Consider the following 27,598-nt stretch of genomic DNA (forward strand, 5'->3'; position numbering starts at 1 on the left):
TAATGTCGGTTGACAACCAACATTAAAGATAGTGTTATTAAAGCCCTTTAATGTCGGTTGTCTTTAATGTTGATTTTAAACCGACATTAAAGTACGTTAATAGCACTGTCTTTAATGTCGGTTGCAACCGACATTAAAGCCCTTTAATGAAATTTGCAACCGACATTAAAGCCCTTTAATGTCGGTTGCAACTGAAGCCCAAGAATCAAATGGAGCCCTTTAAACCGATATTGAAACCCAGAATCTGTCCATTTTATCAATTATTGTCCATTTTTTTAAATTTCGTTGTCGAATCCATTTTTTTGGTCAAAAAGTATAACATGACACATCATCATCGAACATTGTGGCTATGACATATTATTTATGTATGGATTACAAATCTATTACATTTAATCCGCAAATTCTGCTATAAAATTATAATTTAAAAGGCCGTACAATAAATCAACCCTTGAAAACAAAAATTATAAGTAATACAAACATTATGATTTTACAAACGTTATGAGTTTACTGTCCCTCTCCACTTGGTAAGTATGGATCCCTTCATAATTCTTCATGAACAGACTCCCCCAGCTTCAGCAGTGTCTGGTTATAGGCATCTTTGTCTGACCACTGTTGTTCAAAGGATCACAAACAAAAAAGGTTTAAGACAAAGGATTAAAAGTGAAAATGTGATCAGAATTCATATTCAACTAATCGTGTTTATTGGGAATGTGTATAAATGGTACATTCAAGGCAAAATTCTTTTGGTGAATGTGTTGGATCTAGAGTTCACCAAGAAAAAGCATAAAGAGGTTGCGATACCAAATCTTTACTCCTTTATTGCACCTGTAAAACAAGAAAACTCAATAGTTGAATAAATGAGAGAATCTTCTTTTTCAAGATCTTGAAGAAGAGAAGCTTGTTTACCTAGATATGAGATAGAAGACGATGGAAAATTTTCAGCAACATAACGATGCTACCACAACAAAACCAAAAATTTATCTTGAACCTGTTCAAAGAAACACACTCCAAAAATATTTCACAACCATTTGTTCTCAACAGAACTATCAGAAATTCCAAAAAATGAATATTCAAGAACACATATATCAATAAGCAAATTTAGCTCACAATGTACTTCAAATCTCAAAAGTTGTCACAAAAACTACCATAGTGCATGAATAGCCCACAAACTACTATAGTGAAACCCACAAACTCAAGTACCTTGAATCAAATCTAAACTACAAATAAATATTACCCATGAGTCATAAACGGGTGTTACATTCTAATCCAATATGTTTACATTCTAATCCAATCTAAACTACAAAGAGGCCAATGGCCTTAAGAGAAATAATTCATTGTAATATATTTACTCACCTCTTCATTACAAGCGTGGTTTTGGCGCTTCGGCAGAGACACGCAGATCCCGCGGAGACACAATTGATACTACAAACGAGTACTATTTTCTCTAGCCAACTACGCTAGTCCAACGCCCTCTAGACCTAATTGATACTACAAACGAGTACTATTTTCCTACAGTAGAATCAACTAACAGGCAAAACATCCAAAAACATGTCATATCACAAGCACATATTCTTAATGAAGAGACATTCAAGTAGAAAAGAAAATGGTCCTATCAACACTAAATATCCAATAGAATGAATATAAACTATTTTGTTGACAACATAATGGATAATCAAATTACCTTCTTTTGAAATCAATAGATTATGGAGGTGAGGGAGATGATATATTGGATAACCAAACTACCTTCTTTTGAATTCCAAGACCAACCTACAAGGAGAGTTTCAATATACATCATGTTATGGTAGAGGAAGAGATTGAGAGAACACAAATGTGAGGCAATTTCAATCAATATGAACTAAACCTAAACTCGTAGGAGTATAACTAAGGAAGCAGGAGTTTTCTTGAAACAGACACAATTCTCTTAAATTCTTATAATGTCAAATCATTCTCCCTCTCAACAAACAAACAAACAAAATAGAGGCTTATAATGTCAAGCATTTTGATTATTCTCATTCCCCTATAAAACTCTTCCAGTACATATATTCAAGAACCTATAAGAACAATAGATGAAATATGGAGTGCTTTCTTGGACATGAAGGAAAAATATATAGAAAAACTATTATTATAGAAAGGTCTGGAAAACAATATTTACATCCTCGGGTTTGGAAACAAAGTTGTTTTTAACTTTCAACCAATTTCAAGCGCATAAGATCTACCTAAACAAATCACAAATATAGTCACAAAGATAACTCTCCTAAACTTTTTTACCCTCAACAACACGGTAGAATCCTTAAAGTCTTTTTTAGCCTATTATACATATTCTATAAATAAAAGATCATAAAAGTGTAACAAAGTTGAAATTTTACTTTTCATTCTCTCAATATTCAAACAAGCTAAAAAGATAAACATGGAGACTTGGAAACAAAGTTGAAATATAAATAATATTAATATATTTACTCATTACGCCTCAAAATTCTTTAAGATATAGAAATGACTATCTCCATTAGCAGATACTTGAAGTCCAAAACTCGAAATGAAGAGCAAAACTATACCAGAAGGGAAAATATATATTAAGCCGCCATTTTACTCAATTAAAAAAAAAAAACCTATATAGTCAATACCAACAAGGGAAAAATAAAAGATAATTAAAAAGTAATATAATCCAAACTTGGTGTCCAAAGACATCAGTGTCACAAAAGTGTCAGATTATCTCGATGACATTAAAAATTAGGAGAATGGAAGGAAAATTACAGCTAGAGATCAGTTTTCCACCCAAGAAGAAATTTCACTCTCTTTGCATGGACTTTCAGCTCTTCCCCTCATCCAATAAATTAACCTTGAATCTAAATTAATTGGTGACTTTGATTTCAACTTTTTGACTGATTATGTGGTCTGTGAAACCACAGAGGAAAAAAAAAACAAGCCATCTTATTTAGTTGATTAAGTGTACAGTTTCAAAACATAGTGACTATTGAATACATTAAAATTATACCTGAAGTAACATGATTGAATATACACTAGAAGAATTTCAGGCTTTAATGTCGGTTTTAAATAGACACAATTCTCTTAAATCTTTATAATGCCAAAGCATTCTCCCTCTCAACAAACAAACATTCTAAATAGAGGCTTACAATGTCGAGCATTTTGATTATTCTCATTCCCTTACAGAACTCTTCCAATACATATATTTAATAACCTACAACAATAATAGAGGAAATATGGAGTGCTTTCTTGGACATAAAGAAAAATAAATAGAAAAACTATTATTATATTCAACTATTATTATAGAAAGGTCTAAAATAACAACCCATTTTTCATTAACTAACCTTGGATCCGCTCGAGTAGCCCTTGTACACTCCTCTGTCAACCCACAACATTTTGCAAATTTTAACTTCCATTTTTCCTATCAACACAACCACCATGGGTCACTCAGTTGATTTTTTAAGGTTAATGCTGGTAATGCCGTTATTGATTGTGTGATAATAGTTGCAAGCATTTCAATTTTCAATTATGTTATTCTTTACTTTTAAGGTTTTGAAACCACAGAATCGTTATCACAAAACCAATGGCCAACCATTATAATATAGCTATTTCAAAACCTTTACTTTCTAAAGAAAAGAAAGCTCTAAAACCGTGCGCTAAAAGTTTCGTTTCCTACTTCTTACCGTCGCTTTCTTTAAATAGATACTTCTATAGGTAAATGCAATGTTTGAAATCATTGCACTAACAAAGCCAGTCCAATTGAAAGAAAGTTCCGTTAGTGATGCCATCGACACACCTAATACATGTAGTATTGCATGTTTAGAAAAAGGCATACTGAGATAAGTTAACAAAATAAAGGTGCATGTTGATTGGGAAAATTGTGAGACAAATCAAGGGAAGATGGAGGAAAGATGTTACTGAATTACCTACAATAACAGGTGCTAGAGAAAGCCACAAACTGAAGGGAATTTGATGTCCCAAAACAAATTGAGAAGCAGCAGCGTTAAAGAATGGCTCCAGCACTGTGGAAGGAAATGTGAAAAGAAAATTAGGATTTCCAGTAAAAATCTTCCTCTTTAAGCAAACAAATCCAATCCAGGCATGAAGAATTTTTCTTCAGTTGCATCTATATCTCGGAGGGAAGACAGAAGTGGCAACATAAAACATATCAAGAAACCATTAAGGCACAAAGCTTTGCATCACATTCTCATTTTCTACGAGATAGATATGCAGCAATAAAATTGAACAAAGAAATCTAGCATACTGTCTCCCACATCTCATCTGTTTCCCTTAAGCAAAATAACCATGAATGTTCATCGAATGACGAAGAATGATATCAGTTGCAAAATGAATTGGATGTAGCAAACGACAAACGACGGTAGAACGAACAACCAACGACAATGGCGGCAGATCTGAAGACACGCGAACGACGACGAAACGAACAGCAGATCCGGCGGAGACATGTGAATGACGATAAAATAAGCAGCAGATCCGACAGAACGACCAACAAATCCACTTTGGAAGAGAGGAGTGAGAAAGAATAAGGTCTGAAGAGGGAAGTGTGAGAATGAGAGGAAAAAGAACATAAAGGGAGAGTGAAGAGGGAAATGAAAAAATGGGGGCAAAATAGAAAGTTAGAGGAAAAAGTGAAGCGAGTTTTTAATGTCGATTGAAAATCAACATTAAAGGTACCCCTACGATGTCGGTTTTAAACTGACATAGATCCACTTTTTAAGAAAAAAACAAAACTGATATTATACATTCGATTTCACTTTTTCCAACCGATATTAAAACCCAAAATTCTTGAAGTGGTGAAATAGTATGGATACATCAACTTTTGTCTGAGATAGACTTTAATGTTACTGTGCCAGCTAAACTATGGGGTGATCATCAAGTTGCTCTCCATATTGCATCCAACCCAGTATTTCATGAACGAACTAAACATATTGAAGTGGACTGTCATTTTATTCGCGAGAAAATACAAGAAGGGTTGATATCTACAGGATATATGAAGACTAAAGAACAATTGGGAGATATCCCTTATTAAAGCAGTAAATGGAGTAAGAATAAGCTATATGTGCAACAAGCTGGGCATGATTAACATATTTGCTCTAACTTGAGGGGGAGTGTTATGTGTTGGATAAGAGGGAAAGATGATGGGGTTATTGCACGCAATCATGCGTTGTACATACTTAAGCTATGCGTTTATGCCCATGCATTGGAGGTCATAAGTTGGAATGAAAATGCGTTAATCTAGTATGCAATGACCATGTGTTCCTATCACAAGTTTTCTTGCCTTCTCGCCAAGTATAACGAAAACGCAAGTTTCTCGGGTAATCCGAGGTCGAACACAGGGACTTGTCACTCAATAATGCTTGTGAAGCAATGTGTTTGAGGCGATGAATAAAAGTAAAAAGAAGTTTAATGGATTCACACTACTCCTACTCCTAATCAAACAGATTGAGCAATAGAAGACTTGCGATGAGAATTGGCAGATACACAACAACCGTCAACGCATAACAATGTTTATTATCTTAAATCGCTCAAGTAATCTCAGTTCGTCACACTAACGCATCGCACACCTCTCAGTGATTAACCACATGACTATATCTCTATAGTGCATGGTTGCATCGAGCATAAGATTATACCTATCTCTAGGAACAATGCATACTTTGCTTCAGTGCGTTTCATCTCTTACCTTCTCAGGCAGTTAGACGCGGCTAATTAATTTATAGAAAAGCATTGCAACAACCCATAGACAAGCGATGCTACAACCTTTCACCAAGCAAAGAGGATTAATTCACTATACTCACACAATGCACACCTCTCGGTGGGTTGCTATATGCGTCCTATCTCTAGGCTACACTATTAAGTATGCGATCGCCTTTGATAAATAAAGGATAAAGGTAAATGATGATAAAGATAAAGATGATGAAGAAGATGCCATTGAAGGAATCAAGATATGCATTGATTACAAAATGTCTTAATTTCTTAAGCTAAAATGTAATACAATACAGAGGTTAGAGGAGAAATGAAAGACTCTACGTCAAGGCTATTGATGGTGCCATGGATGAATGGTGGAGATGTCTCTCTCAAGCTCTATCTCCGACGAAAACTCCAATCGTCACTCGGTCTGGTTTGTGGAGATGAAGAATTCTCACTGAAAATCTCGCTCATGCTCTCATATGTGATCGCAAACATCTGCTTTAAGACAGAAATTCGGATGCTTTGAAATGAAGGTCCAATGGGCTATTTATAGAGTTTAAACACCGAAAACTATCATGATTGCGTTATGTCTCATTGTTGCCTTTGTCGCGGTATGGGCAATGTCACATCATCTTATCTTGTTGATACTCCCAAGGTATGCGTCCAAGCTTGATTCAACCGAAGTATCAACGCATTCTACCCATCTTGCGATCGCCCTTCTATTATGGTTGTCACTCCATGGCCGCAATCTCCAAGTGATCACCACATTCGCTTGATCACCGCAACTTCCATGCGATTGGCGCATTCGATCACCGCATGCATTCTCTATGCGATAGCTCAGTTTTCAGCGCATGCATTTGTCTTTGCGGTCGCCTGGCTTCAGCACATACGTTTGATTGCGATTGCTTATTTCCAACGCATGCGTTTGATTCCTACGATAGCTACAAAAATAGACATTTTGGCACGGGGTAACGCATAATATTGGGGTTAAGGAGGATTTAGGTGCTAATCGACACAAAACTCAATTTTTCGCAAATTCTAAGTATTATCACCGCATTTTTTACTTGTTAGCTCTCATAATTATAAATATAAAGACTTATAATAACTGGCATTTCTATCATTATCATTATGATATGTATTTATTTTGTAATTATAATTAGTTTTCCTTTATTGTAATTTTATATCTTCTAGATTAGGGTTTCTTAGTTGCTTATATATATTCAGCCTGATTAATTGAATAAGATTATTATTCTCTCTAAAACTATTGAGTACAAGGTGCAATTTAGGCTATAACTAATCACATGCATCCCATTTTTAAAATTTTGGTTTGTTTTTTTAAACCATTGGTAAATAGTAGATTACGAAGGAAGAAATTTGGAGGTGAAAATAGTGTACAATGGACTTAATTTTTAAAAAAAAAAGAAAACAAAAATCAAATAGTTAACGAAAGGAGCTAAACTAATTATAGATTCCATATATCCATCCCTAATATTTATTCAAAATTTATTTAGAGTGAGGCCCATTTATTAAAAGAGGAAGAAAAAAATAAAAAGAATACACGTGTGAGATATAAAAAATAATTGAGAAAGAAGAAAGAATAGAAGAGTTAGGTGAAGAATGAACATTAAAAAAAGAGAATATAAATAAAAGAGGAAGGAAAAAAAAATAAATCATCTTAGCTCCACGAAAGGTGAGTCACCGACACCACAAAAGTCAAAGCAAATGACAAAAAACCAACAAAAATAAACATTTCCCTTTGAGAAAAACAATGTCTTCTTAATGTCTTCTTACGTGGATTTAATTATTTTCCCTCTCAATTTTTTTAATTATTCTTTTTTTAATTTTAATTTTAATTTCATCTTTGGCATCTTACTTTGATTTGCTCTCTATCTCCATACATTATTCAAAGTATGGATTAAAAAATCGCTACTAAACATATCTTATCTATAGAAGAAAAAAATTTGAAAATCTTTTCATCTCACACATTTCAACTAATATATATATATATATTGTGACGGATAAATTTACTATTATTTTTTTTAGAGAAAAAATTTACTATTATCTATTAGTTTGATCAAACTTTTATTTTTTGAAATAAAAATTGTGTGATTTAATTTTAAAAGTTATAATCTTAACAATTTCTTTTTTTAATATGATTGAACTAATTTTCTATTTATCAAATATCTTGTAAATTTATATGGTTTACAAAAAATAAAAGGCATGTATTACACAATCATTTTCTTTAATATTGTGCTTTAAATTCTAGTATTCATGTTTACAAAATTATCTATATAAATATAAACAAAACAACTATGATAGGTTTTTGTTATATATTTTATGAAAATTTAATAGCAATGATTAAATAGTCTTTTTCTTTTTCTCAAGAGTTCAAGAATTAAAATCATTGCCAGCCTCTAGTAGTATAGTTAATTGATCAAGATATTCATTACTTTTTAAAGAAAATTGGATAAATATTTCAGTATCTTTTTCTAAATATATATTGTAGAATTTGAATTCTTATTGCATAGAGAATTCAGTTTACTAAATTTTAATTCAAAATATGATAAATGATAAAAATAACATTTTCTTTCCTAACCTTAAAATCTCCAGAGAAAGTCAAAAATTTGAAACTTAGACCAATAGAATTAGACATACATCTAATTTTTTGTTCAATACAGAATTAAGTTTTATGATAAGAAACTATATGACTAATGAAAGAGATAGACATCTCAAAATAAAATAAAAAAGAAAAGAAAAAAGCTAATGAATTGAATAAATAGTCCAAATGTTAATTAAACAAAGACTAATTCCCTTTAAAAGTTTAGATATATATGTTTTTGTTTGGTTTAATTTGGAAAATACCCAAGAAATTCATTAAGGATTATTCCTTTTACTTGTTTTGAAATTGATTTTGACTAAAGAGACGTGTATTGAAAATTGTGTTGCACTTTAAGGAACATCAACAACAATTATTTTGGTTTTGATTTTCTCAATTTTCTCAAGTTAAATATAAAAGCTTTAATTTATACATCCATAATTCATTTGTATTATTCTTTTTCAACTTTTTTTTATTTTCTAAAATTTAGGTCAAATTAAAAATAATGAATCTAGTAGTGATATTATTGTCTAACTTGTAACTATTAAATCATAATAGAATATCTACGAATATACACTAAAAATGTTTTAATTAAAATAAAATTATAATGGACTTGGACTTGAGACTTAGAAGTAATTTTTAAAAGAGCAAATTACTTTTTTTTCTTAAAAAACGAAGCACTTTTTAGAATCGTCTAACATAAATACAGTTCAATAGACATAAATATGTATACTTAATTATAAAGATGAGTGATTCAAATCTCCACTTTACATATGGTTGAATAAAAAGAAGTGTTATAGTTAAGACGCGATATATATTCAATATCTCTTAATGGTAAAATGTAAATTTTAAACCTCGATAGATTATGCCATCTTCGAGGAATTGCAAAGGTTGTTAGTTTCTTCTTTCTCAAGAATTGCAAAGGTAACGAAAGTTAAAACATGGGCCGCTGGTTGATAATACTGGACTCGCCTAGGCCCATTTAGGCCCAGATATAAAACATACAAGAGCCCATCATCATATTTAATGGGCCTTCTAACATTTCCGTCCGAGAGAGAGAATCAATTCTGTGGGCTTCTTATTCAAAATTTTGTGTAAGTTTAAATTAAACATGGAAAAACTGAATGAGAGAGGAGCCAAATAGAGTCGAATAAACCATCCTCTAGCAAATAATTTCAAAAGTTACAATTTTTTAAAAAATATATATAAAATTTGATCAAGTGAGCTTAAAATTATGGTCTTTCAAAGTCTAAGTTTGGATTCTTTAGGTTTTGGGGCATCAAAAGTCAACGTACTTTAAAATTTTACTAACAAATTTACATTGATGGGGATATGAGAGAGAGATTTCATGGGCATTGATGTTTTTTTTTTTTTTTTTTGAAGATCATTGATGTTTTTTTAAGCTTAGAGTCAACCCATAATTTCACTTTCCAAAAAGAGAGAAAAAAAACCCTAAGTTATTCGTGTTTGTCTCTTTTAAAAAACTAAGTCACTTTGGGGTGTTTTGTCCAAAGAATTAGAGGAGTAGAGTTATTAACTTCACTTCTTATTTGACTCGAAGAGTGTATGGACCCACGACTAAAGAATAAAAATTGTATATCTTATTAACTCAATACATTGTAGATCTGAAGAGTCCACAACTCGTTATTAACTTCTTAAATTGTTTTCCAACAAAAGCAAATTAAGAAAATTTCTCACATGGAAACAGTCTAAACTACAATTCAAGGAAATATTAACATATCGTAACTGACATAAAGCATATATCTATTGAGTTTTAACAAAATATTAGAAATACAGCTGTTTTATGTTAAAAAAGTTCACGGAAATGAACTCTAAATAATATAAAATGAGCTTATATCTTTGGTTTCAAATCGTATACTTTAAGTTTGAGTGTGTTAACTTTAGTTAAATTCCCTTTTGTAATATCTATTTAAGAGTGAAAAAAAAAGTGTGAGCAATACACAACCTTAAGACGGGGGAATCAAAATTTTAATTAAACCTTCGTGGGATAGCCTAAGTATTTGGTTGGTTGGACTAAGGGATAAAATATAGATATTTTCAAACCCCAAAAAAAGAAAAAAGAAAAAAAAAAGATATTTTTAAAATTATGTAAAAACGGACGTAAAAAGAGGGAAATCTGTCCTAAAACAATGGCCACACTTTTATTCGGGACTGTATCCCCAAAATCCGGAGTTCTTCCAATCCGGTGCGGCGGCGAAGAAGAACCAAAATCCAGCAACAACAATGGGTACTCGTTGGGAGTCCGGCCGCCGAGGCCGCGGCGGATCATACTGGTCCGGCACGGGGAGAGCGAAGGGAACGTAGATGAGAGCGCCTACACAAGAATCGCAGATCCGAGAATCGGGCTGACGGAGAAAGGAATGAAGGAGGCGGAGGAATGTGGGAAGAACATCAGGAAGATGATCGACGGCGATGGAGTTGAAGACTGGAGCGTTTATTTCTATGTTTCTCCTTACAAAAGAACTCGCCAGACTCTTCAGCATTTGGCCACTTCCTTCCACCGTCGGCGAATCGCCGGCATGAGAGAAGAGCCCAGATTGCGAGAACAAGATTTTGGTACCCCTCTCTCTCTCTTTCCCTCCTTTCAACTAAAATTACGGAATGAACCCTGTTTTGATTTCGTAATTTCATACTGAAAATTAGGTCGGATTTCATTTGGATCATTGTCATTGGTGTAATAATAAAATTTTTGGTCTAATGGTGAGAAGATATTTAACTTCCCACATTTGTTTCAGAATTACACTCCTTTGGAAAATTGTAATATTGTAATATTGTTTAAATGGTAATCAAAATACTTTACGAAAATTGAGACTTGAAACGTGTTTGTTATCGCTCTTAATTTTCATCCTCAATTCTAATAGATTTGTACTCATAGTTTTGATTGAAAAAATAGAGGTACTTTTATAATTTAGAAATTATTAAATTATTGTAATAAATTTGTCTAGTGTTGTATAATAAGTCCTTGGTTTTTTTTTCTTTTTATATGGTAGGTTTGTATACTTCTTCAATTTTTTATTTAATGTATATACAACTTTTTGAGACATCTTTAAAGTTCATGAATTTATTAAATATATAATTGAAAGTTTAAATAATTGTTAACACTTTTAAAATAATATTGAAAGTTCATGAAGTTTGTGTATGGAACTTTTAATTAAACCTAAAGTTTATAAGATATTCTTAATATTAATGAGTACTAACTTATATCAGTACATCCACTTGATCTCGATTGCAAAGGATAAATTAAATTAAAAGGAAAAAACAATCGATTTTCTCTTAATATCATCCAAAAATAATTAAATAAAAATGTAAAAATTCTCTAAAATCTCATTAATATATATATATATATATATAAGTCTTGCATAAAAATGCCTCTGACCAATGCATAAAAACCAAGGGTAATTACATTTAATAGTATTTTTGGAATAATAATTAAGTGTATAACAATAATTTTTAAAAAATTATAAATATAGCAAAATCTATCCATGATAGACTCTATCAATGATACACTGAAAGATCCCTACTAGCGATGTGGTCTATCACACCTGATGTCTTCGAAAACAAAATCTAAAATTTGTCATTTCTGTAAATTTTTTTTGCATTGTATTATAATAACAAATACTTTGAGTCTAATTATTATATTTGCAACTGTCCCTAAAATCAACCTTGTCAAAACTTTAACCTAAAATAGTTCTAATGTCACTAATCAAGTCGTATGAATTTCATAGCATACATGTTTTAATTTACAAGGTATATAAAATATTAACTGAGCAAGGTTTTGTTTTTGTTTGTGTTATATTTTACCTTGGCAAATATATAAAAGGAAATTTTCAAGATAGAGAGAAAATGAGAGTTGAGAAAGCTGTAAGAATGCTATATGGTAGATTTTTCTACCGCTTTCCAAATGGAGAATCTGCAGCAGATGTTTATGATAGAATTACAGGTACAAATATAACCTATTTGTTTCTTCTTTTGAAAGATTTTCTGTTTTATGTACTGAAAAAAAAAACACACAAACAGGATTTAGAGAAACATTGAAATCAGACATTGATGTTGGAAGATTTCAACCACCAGGCCAAAGAAATCCCAACATGAACTTGGTCCTTGTCTCCCATGGCCTCACTCTCAGAGTCTTTCTCATGAGATGGTACAAATGGACTGTTGATCAATATGAAGGACTCAACAATTTGGGCAATGGCAAAATGCTTGTCATGGAGAAAGGCTTTGGTGGAAGGTAATTAACCGGTTTCAGAATGACGTGATTCAGACGCCTTCGTGTTTTTTACCGATCGACGATGGCTCACAATTACAATTGGAACTGTTTCTTTGTAGGTACACTTTGCTGTTACACCACACAGAGAAAGAGTTGAGAAAATTTGGACTTACAGATGAGATGTTGATTGACCAAGAATGGTAAGCTCCTTTTTCTTTTTTTCTTGTTTCCTTTTTCTTTTCTTTTCTTTTTATTTTATTTTATAGCTCTGACATTGGTTTTGAGTTTAATGTGGTTGTGTTTTCAGGCAAAAGCATGCAAAAATAGGAGAGTTGAACTATGATTGTGCAATGATGAATTCCTTCTTCACACATTTTGATGATCAGTGTACTGTTACCTAAGACAAAAAAACTGTTTCTAAATCAGCTTTGTACAGTTTGAGTTAACATATATGGTAATAAAAGTAAAACAGGTGTTTTAGTAGTTGGGTTTTCATTTTTGTCTATAATTTTAACTTCTCAACTACTTACTAGTTTGTCCATTTTCTAAATTGTGGTATCATATCCCCACCAAATACACCAAATCACAAAGGAATGAATCCTATAATAACACCATACTCCAAAGAACATTCTTTCAAAATAAGAAAAGAGAAGCACCCAACTCCATAATCCTCCCCTCGAACAAATCAGCATCATATTCCATGTCAATCACGAGATGAAAAACGAAAGACAATAGAGAGGTTGTCATTTCATTCACAAAGAAGTTCAATTAGAAGCCAAGAAATCCATCTCACACTAATAATAAAAGAGAATTGAAGCTTCAAAGAGGAGTTATAAGCAACTCTTTCTCTTTCTCTTTCTCTCTCTCTTAAAGCAGGAAAACCTGCATATAATCTATACCTTACTTGTCTGTGATAAGATGTAAATATGCTCCAAATATAATATTATTAAATGAAAATACTTTTAAGGAAGCAAACTTTTTGGCAGAATGGAAAAGGAACAATCAGCACAATGTTCTTTCACCAAACATGCTGCAAAGAACATCATATTCCAAACTAAAAGTCAAAAAAGAAATCTAAACGAAGCCAAAGCATATACAATGTTAGATTCTCAAACCAAACCAGATTTCAACTTCCAACTATCCATCCACTCCAACCACTGTTAAGTTCCATTGCGAGCAGTTTTTGGAAATGGGATACCTTACAATTCAACTCATAAACATCACACTTGTTTCTCTCCCTTTTTCTTCTTGCAATATATCAAATGGTGAAGCAGAGGACAAGCATGGATTGGTCGATCAAATCTCCGCTCGTCGGATTTAATAATACCAGTTTTGCTATTATCCTCTGTACACTCATCTTGGACACTGCCCGATATCGCTGATAACATCTGTCTCGTTTCGTTTCGTGTGGCTGCAAGAGTAAAAGCTTTAAGTGAGATAATGTTTCACGATGGAAAATCAACGGACCTATAGAGTCAACAACCTAAGGAAAACAGTTGATCAATAACGGGATTAGATCTCTCCAACTAAGGCAGTTTTTAAAACATTTGATCGGTAAACTAATCCTTTTTTTCCCTCAATAGGTATCTAGATCCATGATTATTGCCTAATTAAAGAGAAAAATGAGATGGAGTCAACTCAAGGACCCTTGCAAAGTCAAACCAATAATAAAACAGAACTGAACAATCATCATACATTGGACTTGATCATCAATACAGATAAACAAGAGCTTTCCAACAGTAACTCAATGACTTTTCAGGTATGACTTGTGATACTCCATAGATAAAACTCACAGATGCCATAGATTCAGAAACATGAGATGTCAAAGTGAAATGAATGTCAAGCTCATTTCAAAGGGAAAGAAGGTAACAGATAAGAGGAATTACAATATCTAGCATCTATTATCTTCTTCCAACCTAACCTCAAGTACATTGAGTCCTGCATAAGATGTTCCTGGTTTAGGAAGGAAGAAGATCCTAACCAACCAAACCAAGGAATGAGGCATCAAGCGATCAGAGAAAGAACAAACCCATTAGTTATTATGAACTAAAATTTCTGTACTTTGACACTAGAGCACTTCACGAATTCTCTGTTGATGGGGTGGCAATTCGAATCATTCGAGGTCGTTCCTGTTCACCACTGCGTCTCCAGAAAGCCCTTCTCCACCAGACTTCAAACCCTCGTTGTATATTAGGGCAATCTTCACCTGAATTCATGAATCTATTGAACCAAGCTAGCAATATGTCTTGTTGCCAAGCTAATGGTAGAGTGAGAATTGTATTGCTAAGGCCATCCTCGATCAAATGACGATCAAGCCCTCTCGACGCTCTCCTCATCCAACCAAAATCATCATAAAACGGTACCAACCAGGTCTGCAAAAGCTGATATCTCACATCTTTAGGAGCCAGAAGTTGGCCTTTTCCGATCCCAACGAACAACCGAGCAGTAACTCGGCTGATCTCAAATCTGTGAACAGCAGGCACCTTAGAGTGTGCAGCTGACAATTCAGATTGAGATGCCCAGGTTTTTAAAAAATCTTCAGCTATCTGTCTATCAATCAGGATATCTAAAATCCAATGCAAATTATCGGCCTGCTTAGCAATCTCCCCGACACCCTGAAAGTCTGACCCTACCGCTCGCGTAAATTGATGGCGAAGCAACTGCAGACAACCATCACAAGCTGAGTACAAGGATTCTTTTCGAAGGTCATTTTGCGACGAACTCTCACGAAGCATCTTCGAAACTAATCCTTTCATCTCCCGCCTTGCCTTCTCGTCTTTTCCTTCAAGAACTACATGTAGAAGCTTGAGCAGCACTTCTTCATTGTCATTGCCATCTTCATGTCCATTAGTAACTTCAACTGAGACCCTCTTCAGAACTTCCCCTGCTGCAACACCTTCAAGGTGCAGCTCAGATAAGAGTGAAGCCACCTTCTCTTCTTCATCCTCGGCCCATGGGGCGGCTTCCAAGTACTCCAAACATGATAAAACACCTGCATCAAATCCGATTGCAGCCGAAACCTAAAATGCCAATGCCACCACCATAGCAATTATCATACATTGCAAATTTGTTTTTTGGGGGAGGGAAGAGAGACAAACCAAAGATTCAGCAATGAAACAGCAAAAGCACATTGAAGTAATTTTCAACAGTTCTTAAAGAGACTCATACCTTCAGAATTCCAAGAACTCTCGGAACATCTTCCTTCATCAGCCTCTTCCTCAGATCTCTACAATACATCAATTTCAAGGTTTCAATGTACACTTCAACATCATCACAATCAGCAATCTCCACAATGTATGGAGACGGAGACCGCTGTTGTTTTGCCCATCGTTCCGAGAGCTTCAATGCGAAAAACCGACTGTGAGCGACAAGAATTTGCCGGTGAACACTCATGGAAACACTGATCCCATCTCTAGAGCTCAATGTGAGTTTAATATCACTGCTAGAGGCGTCATTGAACTGATTTCCAGGGCTCCGAGATCCCAAAATCTCAGAAATCCTCTGCATCGTCAGAGCCTGCTTGTCCTGAACAGGAATTTGGTTCTTATGAACCGAAACAGAGGCAATCTGAGGAGGGATCTGAGAAGTTCTAGGGTGAATATCAGGCTCACTAGCCATCATTTCGAAAAGGGTCGGACTCGATCGGGTTTTATCAGTAGACGGCGGCGGCGACATTGGGTTCAAAAGCCCGGCGGTAAGAGCAGAGTTGAACTTCGAGAACCCGGAAGGGAAAGAGTCATGACTGGATCCAGAATGACCGTTAAACGCCGCAGCGGAAGAAGACGTGGTGAAGTCCATAACAGGAGAATGCGTGCCCGGAGAAAACCGTATCCTGAAAGCAGACGGCGAATCAGACGGCGATATTACCGAATCCGATGCTCGATTCCCGTTATTGGATGTCGGAGAAGTAACCCTCCGGTTAGATTCCGACTGGCGTGGAGGCGGCGGAGGAGGAGGAGGAGGAGGAAGAGGAAGAGCAGAAGGGCTTACAGAGGGTTTTGAAGCAGGACAACACCAGGAATTCTCAGAAGAAACAATCACCACAGGGCGATCAAGCTTTCGATTAGAAAATCCCTGAAACCCAGATGAGGAATTGGAAGAAGAAGAGGAAAACGAATCAGATTTGGCGGAAACAGTGATATCCCGACACTTTCGGCGCTTAAGCTTAGTGGGTTGATTAGGAACTGAAGAAGAAGAAGAAATGGAATTAGTAGAAGCGTTGTTGGTGGTAGTTGTGGTTGTAGATGCGGGCACAGCCATTGATAAGTAGTACCCAATGGTTAATGTTAAAAATTGTCCTTTAGCTCACACACCATAAGGCTTCAGCGAATTAATCAAAGAAAGGAAAATGGGTTAATGGGGTTTTGGTTTTGACGATTAAACAGAGAGCAAATAGGAATTAAAAATGGCGGTGGAAACGAGACGGATAAGAAAAAGACAGGAGAACACAGCAAAGAAGGAAGGTAAGAGAGGAAGGGCAATAAATACAAGACAAGACTAGAGAAGCCTATATAGGAAATTAAGACTTAAAGAATAAGAAGAAGAAGAGAAAGAAAAGCTCATTCTCCATTATAATGGCAGAGAGTCCCCACAAGCTTCTTCAATGACTTTGTTAAAGGGGGGATTTGATAATGTTGCCTTGGTTTGTTCGTGTAATGATTGAGGGAATTGAATCCAATGTTGTTGTTTGAATTTAATTTATGGGATTCAAACGTAGAATCAAATTAATTTTGATGGGGAGTTTGTTGTGTTCTATGTTTTTAGGTGAAGGGAGGATTTAACAATTAATCATAAAAACTTGTCAATTCTTCTTTGGTCAAGTGGTGTCATGTTATCCATTTAATATGATTATTAATGTAAAGTTTTTTCTTTGAGGTGGAGGTTCAAGTTTTCTTATAGATACTAAACATTCTAAGGTTTCTAGAAAACTTGAAATTATAAATGAAGAGAAAAAAATGGAGAAAAGAAAAGAAAGACACAAAGAAGGATGGATGGATTAGTGATATGATTGTTTTAAATCTTATCTTTTAAGGATGTGTTTAATTCATGATAAGTTTTTTTTTTTTCCTTCTATTTTTCCCTAAGAGAATAATGTTTCTTTAAATTATAAAATAAAAATTTTGGCTGAATCTTTTATCCATTTTGTTTAAATTAGCGGGTGGAAAGTAGATTTGTTTTTTTTTTCCCTCTCTATTTTCCTTTTCTATAAAACAAGGAGCAATGATAGAGAATTCAATTCTTTTTTTTTTTAATTAAAAGAAATGATGTATAAACCTCAAAGCATGCCTCACATCTTCCATAGAAGAAGACCCGCTCAACTCAACAAACCCTCCAACCTAAGGAAGGTCATGATCAACTGAGTTCATATTATCTAGAAGGTCAAAGTGAGCTTAGTTTAATGATAATTGACATGACCTTTTTTTTTAGAGGTCGAAGGTTTGATCCTTCATCCATGCAGTTGTTGTACTAAAAAAAATATTAAACTAATTTCAAACAAGTCAACAACCTCACAATTCAATACCACATTTAAAGCATCCGACTCCACCATGATCATGCCAGCCGAATTCTCAGCTAGCGAGGAGTAGTGAAGAATTCTTTCGATAATAGCTTAAGCTTCAAGAACCTTTATTAGTTGATAAGAAGAAATTTGTTTATATCCGGAGTCCAGAGGATACCCAACCACTCAACCAAACCCTTTTGAATTGACAGATTCCCTCCAAGAGGCATCAACATTCAACTTCTATGGGATGAAAAGATAGCAACTTGAAAGTCAATTTTGATTTCATCTAAAGTCTTTATTAAAAGATCTCAAGAATAGTATCCAATTTGAAAGTCAATTTTCATAGAAACTAGCTGAATTCATCATTTCCATCACGAAAAGAGTCATAAAATCTTAGATAGAAAAGAAAAATGAGGAAGAGATGACTTTCCAAGGTTTTATTAAAAGATCTCGAGAATAGTATCCAAATTGCATTTTTTGTTTGAGAACTATATTTCTTTATATATATATATATATATCTATGAGTGTCCGAGCCAACTTACATGCACCTAAATATTTGGGTGTCAAGACAATTCGGCAGGATATAAAATCCTAGGTAAGTGGTCACCATAGATTTAATCCATAATCTCTTAGCCCTTTATCAAAGTCATGCCCCTTATTTAACACTAGGCCATTACATGATGGTTATTTTTTGGAACTATACTTGTTTTCTCACTTACTTTTTTGGCCATGTTCCTCATCTTTCTTGACGTAACATTTAAGTTCTTGGTCAAAGTCCAAAAAAAAAAAATCTAAGACAACATTTCTTAGGTTTTTAGAACTTAGCATGGATTTTGAAAGTACTATTTTCTTTAGTATGATTTTGAAAGTGTTGTTAGTGGTAGATAAGAAATCAAAGAAATTCATAATTGAAAATACTGTTTTATAAGTTTAATTTTTAAAATCTAAAAACCAAAATTCAAATTGTAATCATACAGGATACCATAAAATAAATATTTAAAATTTTAAGTAGAAAATTAGGGTTTAAAGCGGTCTAATTTTTAGTACAAGATTATTAATTATATCAATTAACTATTTGAAAATAACTTATACATTTTAGAGCAATGATATAGATGATTGTTTTACTTGCCTTTTTTTTTTTTTAACCTTTTTCATATTTCACCAATAATTCAAATATTTGTTTGTTTAAGATTGTATATAAGATATTATTGATATATAAGTTCTTTGTAGGATCGAAAATAATATTTGCTAGCAAAAAAAAATGACATAATGCAACTGCATGGTACTCATATTATCAATTTCAAATCAGAGGTTCATTTACGAAATACCTTTCGACAATTTACTATAATGATGAATTTAATGTGTAAATTAAGTTCAAGATTTACATTTAATTTGTTGGTTAATATCAAAACATTAAGAAGAAGAAGATTGAAATATTAAAACAGATTGATTTTTCATTTACAATTTAACATATAGAACACAACAAGAAGAAGACGATCTCCTGACACTGAAACAATCGTCGGGATATATAATATCTTCAGACACCATAGAACAATCGTCGAGAGTTATGGTGCAATATGACCTAACTCCCGATGGGTTAATTAACCCATTGAGAGTTATGCATAACTCCTGACGGCTCTTCCTTATCTTCGGGAGATACATACATATATCTCGATGAGTAATTTCAAGCATCGAAAGATAGTACCAACTCCCGATGACTACATAATATCGGTCAGGAGTTAGTAACCCTAAAATTAAATCTGATTTCAGATCTGAAATCAATCGGCTCTTGAAATCAAATCTACCTCTCTCCTCCGTCTGAACACTTTCCCCTAAGATTGTCGATTAGCATTGAGTTGTTGAACGCCGCCGAACTCCACCTCGCTCTGTTGAACATCACGCTGCCGTCGAACACCGACGATTTTCAGTTTCACAGCTCTAGCTCCCTCTCTCCATTACTCCTTCCCACATTCGAAACCCTAAATCGACTTCCCTCCTTGAAATTTTCGCACCCTTTTTTGCCTTAGATTGTTCAGCCATCCTTGTGTTTCTCTGGCTAAGATGAGATTGCTCTCTTTGTGCTTGATTCTAATGGGTTCATTTCAGTATTCTACTTATTCATTCTGTTAGTGTTTTTAATTTTCTTGGATCTTGTGATGGCATTGTTAATGGGTTCTTCCCGATCTCAATTTTGTTTTTATTTCTTATTATGGGTTTCTTTTTTAATAAAGAGTTGTCTGTAATTTGAGATAATGATGACAATGACATGGTAGCTTAATTTTTGCATTGGAAGTGTTCATGCTCCTTGAATTTGATGACATTTCTATGCTTGTTATGTATAGCTTGAGGATATTTGCCTTTGGCATTATCCAAGATCATTTTGAAATGCTTCTTTGTCTTCTATGTTTTGTAACAGTGATTTTTCCTATCGTTGAGGAGTAAAGCTTATGTGGGATTCTTAAAACTATAGTCATATAAAATATATTTAATGATTAACTATACTGTGTTTAATAACTATTTAGATCTCATTTGATAATGTTTTCATGTTTAGTTTTTTTGTTGATCAAATTCTTAATTTTGGGATCAAACACATGTTACAAGTTGTTTTGGATTACAAATTTGGGTCAGAAAAAGTTTATTTTTAAGAATGAATAAATAATGGATCAAACTTAGAAATAAATTATCGATCGACTATAGAGAAGGAGTACCCAATTTTTAAATGTGACAAAGTTTCATATTAATGATTTCAGACGAACAAGATCCCCATGCAAGAATTGTATGAATTCAATGTGGGATTCGCTAGAGGGTATAGAGCGACATCTATTAACATATGGAATATCTTCCTCATACTGTGAATAGGTATATCACGGAGAGCCAATCAACTTGTCTAGAAATTTTAAAAGACATACAACTTATTCAATACATAATGATGAAGAAACTAACATAGAGTGTAATGTTGTTGAAGAAAATAAAATGTTGAATCTTATAAATGATCTACAAGTTCTAATTGAATGAAGATACAAATGAAGGAAGGATCGAGAATGAACTGTCCTTTAATGGTCAAAAAAAGAGATACCATAAACTTATTTGAGGATTTAATGGCTAAAGCACGTAATGAACTATACCCTAGTTGTTCGCAATTTTCGTCCTTGAACGTTTTAGTGAAGTTGATACATATCAAAGTTCTAAACAATTGGAGTAACAAATCGTTTGACATGTTATTAGAATTATTAAAAGTAGTGTTTCTAGCCGGCACCCCTATAGCTACTTCCTTTTATGAAGTTAAGCAAAAATTGTGTGACTTAGGCCTAGGTTATGAGTCTATTCATGTGTGCAAATATGATTGTGTATTGTATTTGAAAGAATTTGCAGATTTACAACAATGCCTAGTTTGTGGTGAGTCTTAATACAAAGTTAATGATGACAAAGGTAAAAAAATCCCACATAAGGTATTACGTCATTTTTCATTGATGTCGAGATTAAAACGATTGTTTGCATTGAAAGAAAGTCCTTCTGACATGAGATGACGTAAAGATAAGTGAGTTGAGACGGAGGATGTGTTACGACATCCAACTGATGTAGAGAGGTGAAAACATTTTGATCTTGAATTTCCTCATTTCGCTTTAGATCCCTGAAATGTTTGTTTAGGATTAGCTTTATATGGGTTTGATTCGTTTGAAAATATGAGTACTTCGTATAGTATGTGGCTTGTGGTGCTAATTCCTTATAATTTGTTGCCACCTTAAAAATGCATGAAGGAGATAAACTTCTTTATGTCTTTGTTCATACTTGGTTCAAAATCTCCTGGAAAGAAAATTGATGTTTATTTGCAACCGTTAATTGAAGATTTGAAAGAATTATGGACTATTGTTGTGCGAACTTATGGTTGTGTTACCGGTGGGTTTTTTCAACTATATGCGACTTTATTGTGGACTATTAATGACTTCCCTATATATGGTGACTTATCTGGGTGGAGTACAAAAGATTATCAAGCATGTCCCATATGCAAAGAAGATAAATCGTCTTTCAGGATAAGAGGAAAAATAGTATTCATAGGACATTGAAGTTATCTTCTAGAGAATCATAGTTGGCGTAGAAGTAGGTAACATGATGGAAAGTTGAACGGATTGCGTTTGTTGAACTATGTGTCCCATAGCCACATGCAGCATATACATTAATTAATAGTGAACGGATTGCGTTTGTTAACAATAAACTATTATTAATGTACATGTTTGATGTTAGTTTTTTCTTATATAATTATTTTTTAATATTATATATTTTATAATACATCACATAATACATATTTTTCTTTTCAAAAAATAAATTGAGTGTATAATATGACATATTGTAGTTCTATGTGTTTTTATCTTTATTTAATATAATTATGCACTTTAAAATTCAAAATTCCAAATCTAGATTCAACGAAAACATAAAATTATTGTTTTCAGAATCTACAATGTTTAGATCACAAAATTCGAAAACAGTTTTCAAAAACAAAATTCAAATTATATGCCAAATACATATTTGCTAAACTTAGTAAATCTGAAAACATAAAGCATAATTGAATTTTCTATCCAACATATATTTAATTAATTGAATCTACACAATAATGTAATACTAAACTTATATATTTGTTAAATTATGCAATAAAAGTTGACAATGATCCATTTGAAATTGGTGCATACGTATGAATGTGCCTACTTCTATGAATGTCCCATAGTCACATGCAGCATATACATTAACTAATAGTGAACGGATTGTGTTTTGTAAGTTTTTGAAATCAGTGAAATTTTCTGATGGATTTGTTTCTAATATATCATGATATGTGAATGATAAAGATGGAAAAATATCGGGGCTGAAAACACACGACTGCCATCTTTTGCTTTATAGACTGCTCCCTATTGGTATTTGAGCATACCTACCGAAGAACGTGTCCACTGCTATTGTTGAATTATGTGCATTCTTTCACGATTTATGTGCAAAAAAAATATGTGTAAATGATTTGAACAAGAAGACATCATAGTCATGCCTTGTAAGTTGGAGAAAATATTCTCGTTTGTCTTCTTCGATATAATGGTACTCCTTGTTGTTCATCTACCATATGAAACAAAAGTGGTGGGTCCAGTTAGTTATAGTTGGATGTATCCTATTGAAAGAAGTTTATGAATATTAAAACAATTTGTACGGAACAAAGCACGTCCTGAAGGGTCTATAGCGGAAGCATACGTAATGAATGAATCACAGAATTTTTGTTCATGACATCTAAGTGAGATTGAAATGAGATTCAATAGAGATGAATGAAATGATGATAACAATCTCGATCATGATATATTTGGTGAATTTGAATTATTTAGGCAGAGGGTACGACCATTAGGGGCGTCAACTTTATGGATACTATCGACGGAGGAAAAGCTATCACACATTGGTACATTTTTAACAATTGTAAAGAAATAACAAATTATCGCAAGTACATTTCAAACTATATAATTTTCTAAGTTCTAAGATAAATTATTTGATATAACTTTCAATGATCAATTATAGACAACACTTGAGGCTAATTTGTCATGAAGAACAAAGTGCCTCTGACTTATATAAAAAACATCAACACAAATTTTCTGATTGGTTCATATCTCAGGTATACATAGTATTGGAAGTTGATAGGTGATTCATTTTTTATAGTCATTTTTAACGTTAATGAATTATCAGGTTCTAAAACTGCGCGAGAGAGAAGATCTCTTTGATGATTTCTTTTCACTTGCAATGAGACCTTCGTTTGAGGTACGCTCTTACAATAGATGCATTAATGGTGTACGATTTCACACTGTAGGGCGTGATAATCATCAAGCTACATAAAATAGTGGAGTTCTGGTGGTGGAGAGATCAATGAAAATGGAAGTGTGGATAACAATTTGTATGGTGTCATAGACAAAATATTATATTTCCAATATACGAACAGAAGACGTGTTTTTATATTCAAGTATAGACGGTTTGACACGTATAACAACAAAAGTAATAGGACACACGTAGATTTAGGATACAAATTGATCACCACATCGTGCTTTTGGTATGTTGATGAGCCTTTCATCTTTGCTATCCAAGCACAACAAGTCTTTTACCTTAACGACATAAAAAATGGTAGCAATTGGAAAGTTGTTCAAGTAGTCCAAAATAAGTAAATATGGGATGTACCAGAAGTGGAGGATGCTGAAAATGAACAACTAGATTTATTAGAAATTGTCAATGGAGTTCAAGTGGATGAAACCATTGAGTAGGTTAATTTATACAGAGTTGACGTTGATCCTACAGTTGTGGAACAACCAATTATTCAACATGCTGGTGATGACTTCATAAAAGATGATGAAGAATAGTTATCTCCCAATAACAGTTCAAGTGCTGACAAATAATTTGATTTAGATGACGATGATGACTAATCATATATCTATTCAATTCTCTTTCTCTCTTTACACATATTTAATATTGATTTTATATTTTTGTATGTTTTGTGTTTATATAGATACGATGTCAACTCCTAATAGGAAACATGAGGCAGAGGAAGAATTCTGGGAGCAAGAGATATATTTAGGCAACACAGGATATTCTGTAGATGACACTTCAAGTAAGTATTTGTACATATCTTCTGTTGACCGAAATACATCTTAAACTGTTTTACATTTTTTATTCCTCATATAGTAGCTCTTCATCCACTCGGAGGAAACACAAGCATTCTCGAAACATCGAGTCGGAAAAATATACGCAAAAACATGGGAGAATTCCAATCGTGATCAAAGAGGGGGAGAAGAAGCCGATTTGTCAACATTCGGTACGATTTAGTAATGCGATTGGTGTCGCCGTCAAATTTGCATTTCTAGTAGGATGTCGTACTTTCACTGTTGTTCCAAACGAATTTGTAGAATTGGCTAAGAGTCAGTTGTTGGTAAGTTTATAAGTTTGTTCTTTTAGATTGTAATAAACATCATATATACTAATTATTCCTTAATTCTTTTTGTAGCCTCATTTCGTGCTTGATGACTGTCAAAGTATGTTGTAGGGTTGTTGATTATATATAAAAATATTATTTTGTCTATATTAAGTGTAATATTTATACATAATGAATTCGCATATCAAATGAGTGTTAAGGATATTTAGACGAAAAGTATGTATGTAGTTGAAAAGGATGTAACATATAACCAAAAAACCATAAAGTGAACAAAAATTTCCTGGAACATTTTCCAGCAAGAATTAGTGAAAAATAGAAATTTGTTCTCTAATTATCCTCTAAATTTAGAAGAAATAAAATGAAACTGCTGAAGAAATGTAGTAACATTCCATTGGCTGTTACGATGACAAGGGAGATTTCATTTAAAAAAAGTTATGACATAGTAAAAATATAGAGCAATAAGAAGAATAAGGAGAAAAAGAAGAAGATAATAATGAAATTCATGGAGAAAAATTAACTAGAGTCAAAAGCTTTGATTTCACTTTAGTTTCTCATTTTATTTAACCATAATTCTAAAAAAAAAAAAAAGGTAATTAGTTAATTGTTGTTCATTGCCCAAAAAAAGAAAGAAAGAAAAGTTTTAAAAATTAAAAGAAAAAAATTGCAATCCGTATTTTATTTCAAACAAAGGTGAGTAGAATTATTAAATAAAAAAATTCAAAATAAAAATAGTAATCATAAAAACATATTATTTAGAGTTAAAAAAACTGTATCAAATACTCGGACATACGAGTTCAACTCTGCATCCTAAACACAAATATATAAACTCAAATCAAATAAGTCTATATCCCAAACATAGACACATGCACTCCAGACATTCTATCTCAACTCTGCGTTTCAAATAGCCCCTTAGAATTGAGCTAATTTTGCTATTTTAAATACCATAAATGAAAATGTGACAATAATTAAATGAAAGGCAACTATTAATATCTATTTGTTCTAATACATTTGTCTGTTTCCTATTTTTGGCTCTAATTTAATGCAATATACCTGGATTACAGCTCATTGTTGTGTTCTGGGTCTGATTTTAATTTAAAAGATTAATCTTTTTAATAATATTTAGAAAGAAAAGAAATAACATTATTCTTTTTTTACGGACATTATAACAAAGAACAGAAATCAATGATAACGTATTTTTTTCTTTGAGAAATTATTGTTTTGTTCCGTTGTTCTAATAGTAATGGTTTTATTTATTTATTTATTGAAAAGAGGTTTTATTTAATAAAATATTTAGTGACATATTGAATGATAATGGAGAATAATCAATATAGGAAAAAAATTGTTTAAAACTTTTTGTTCTAATAGGTTCAATGAAAAAAGAAAAAAAACTGCCCAATAAAGAATGTATTTATTATTTTTAAATAGAAAGTTGTTTCTAAATATAAAGTTGAAACAGCTCTCAAAGTACTTTATTAGTTGATATTTCTTTTTAATTTAGAATCGCATGTGTCATCAAAGTGACTTGAATTGCATGGATAATTTGACATAACAAAAATAAAAGTATTCCATGTGTTCAAGGTGAGAAAAATGGATTATTATTTCACATTTCCTTTGATAATCAAGGGAAATTTGAAAGTTAAGCTAAGTGATAATTTTAATTAATCTTTTTTTTTAGGAAATGATTTTCAAAAGCAAAAGATCAAGCGTACAAAATAGAGATATAAGAGTGTGGTTTGAATTTTTACTTTACTTCAAATCACTTTAGTAAAAATATATTTAATAATTTACCTATAAAAGAAAGTATCTAATAACAAAACATTTTAAGGGAGTTTGGCTCACCAACATTAGTTGAGCTGAGTTGGTTTGGTATAATATACCAATTCAATGTTCGGCTAACCAACTTTAAATGTTGGAAGAGTTGAGTTGGTAAAATTTACCATCTCACCCCAACCTTCCGCTTCTTCCAATGTTTTCAATGGCTCCACTCATTGGCTACTGTCAATAACTATCGTTGTCATACTTTGGGAACCAACTCCGAGCTCCAACAACCACCTCCGATGACAACTCCGACGACCAATTCCAGGTTCTAGCAACCACCTTTGATGACAACTCCGGTGACCTAATTCCGACGACCACCTTCATGCAACCAACTCTAACGACCAATTTTGGATTTCGGTAACCACCTCCGACAACAAACTCCGATGGCCAACTTCGACAATCACCTTCGTAGACTTCGACAACCACCTCTGTCTATAAACTCCGACAAAAAACACCTTCGATGATCAACTTAAATGACCACCTTCAAGCAAGCAACTCTGACAAACACATTCGATGACAACTCTGGTGACCAATTCCTGGCTCCAACAACCACCTCCAAATTTAGAGGAATTGAAAGTGAAATTATTGAAAAATGTGGTGACATTATGTTGTTGCTAAGATGATGGGGGAGGTTCAATTAAAAAAAAAATCGATGACAAAGTAAAAATGCAGAGCAACAATAGGAAGAAGAAAAAAAAAAGAAGATGATGATGAAATTCCTAGAGAAAACTTAGAAATCAATCAAAAGTTTTGATTTATTTTTGGTTTCTCATTTCATTTAACTATATTCTTGCAAGAAACGTGGTGGGTTAATTGTTGTGCATTACC

The 27,598-nt window shown here is 33.0% G+C and overlaps 2 protein-coding genes and 1 long non-coding RNA gene across 7 annotated transcripts; 1 reads left to right on the forward strand and 2 right to left on the reverse strand.

Moving 5' to 3' along the window:
• Positions 1 to 400: 400 nt before the first annotated feature.
• LOC150031726 (uncharacterized) lies at positions 401 to 4,538 on the reverse strand. Its single transcript, XR_016525552.1, has 5 exons — positions 3,909 to 4,538; positions 3,666 to 3,778; positions 3,327 to 3,403; positions 907 to 1,767; positions 401 to 825 (listed from the first exon to the last, which is right to left on the reverse strand). It is a non-coding gene; the product is annotated as an uncharacterized LOC150031726 (long non-coding RNA).
• Positions 4,539 to 10,243: 5,705 nt separating this feature from the next.
• On the forward strand, positions 10,244 to 12,998 carry LOC120067064 (phosphoglycerate mutase-like protein AT74). 2 transcript variants are annotated; one of them, XM_039018446.2, is made up of 5 exons: positions 10,308 to 10,861; positions 12,126 to 12,245; positions 12,323 to 12,536; positions 12,635 to 12,715; positions 12,823 to 12,998. In XM_039018446.2, the coding sequence occupies exons 1-5, from the start codon at positions 10,435 to 10,437 to the stop codon at positions 12,914 to 12,916; spliced, it is 936 nt and encodes a 311-aa protein (XP_038874374.1). In that variant the 5' UTR covers positions 10,308 to 10,434; the 3' UTR covers positions 12,917 to 12,998. The 2 variants fall into 2 exon arrangements, with proteins under 2 accessions (XP_090164104.1, XP_038874374.1); XM_090307978.1 differs by lacking the exon at positions 12,126 to 12,245 and having other exon boundaries at positions 10,244 to 10,861.
• A 444-nt stretch (positions 12,999 to 13,442) lies between these two features.
• On the reverse strand, positions 13,443 to 17,105 carry LOC120067063 (BTB/POZ domain-containing protein). Of its 4 annotated transcripts, none has more exons than XR_005478920.2 (3): positions 15,684 to 17,105; positions 14,437 to 15,535; positions 13,443 to 13,926 (listed from the first exon to the last, which is right to left on the reverse strand). XR_005478920.2 is itself a non-coding variant. In XM_039018445.2 (3 exons), exons 1-2 carry the CDS (start codon positions 16,773 to 16,775, stop codon positions 14,594 to 14,596), a joined length of 2,034 nt encoding a protein of 677 aa, XP_038874373.1. In that variant the 5' UTR covers positions 16,776 to 17,086; the 3' UTR covers positions 13,443 to 13,926; positions 14,577 to 14,593. The 4 variants fall into 4 exon arrangements, 2 of the variants coding, with proteins under 2 accessions (XP_038874373.1, XP_038874372.1); XR_005478919.2 differs by having other exon boundaries at positions 14,402 to 15,535; XM_039018445.2 differs by having other exon boundaries at positions 14,577 to 15,535; positions 15,684 to 17,086.
• Between the last annotated feature and the right edge of the window lie 10,493 nt (positions 17,106 to 27,598).

The sequence above is a fragment of the Benincasa hispida genome, chromosome 12, assembly GCF_027475165.1.
Source record: "Benincasa hispida cultivar pf3 chromosome 12, pf3_genome.v1.1, whole genome shotgun sequence".
NCBI lineage: Eukaryota > Viridiplantae > Streptophyta > Magnoliopsida > Cucurbitales > Cucurbitaceae > Benincasa > Benincasa hispida.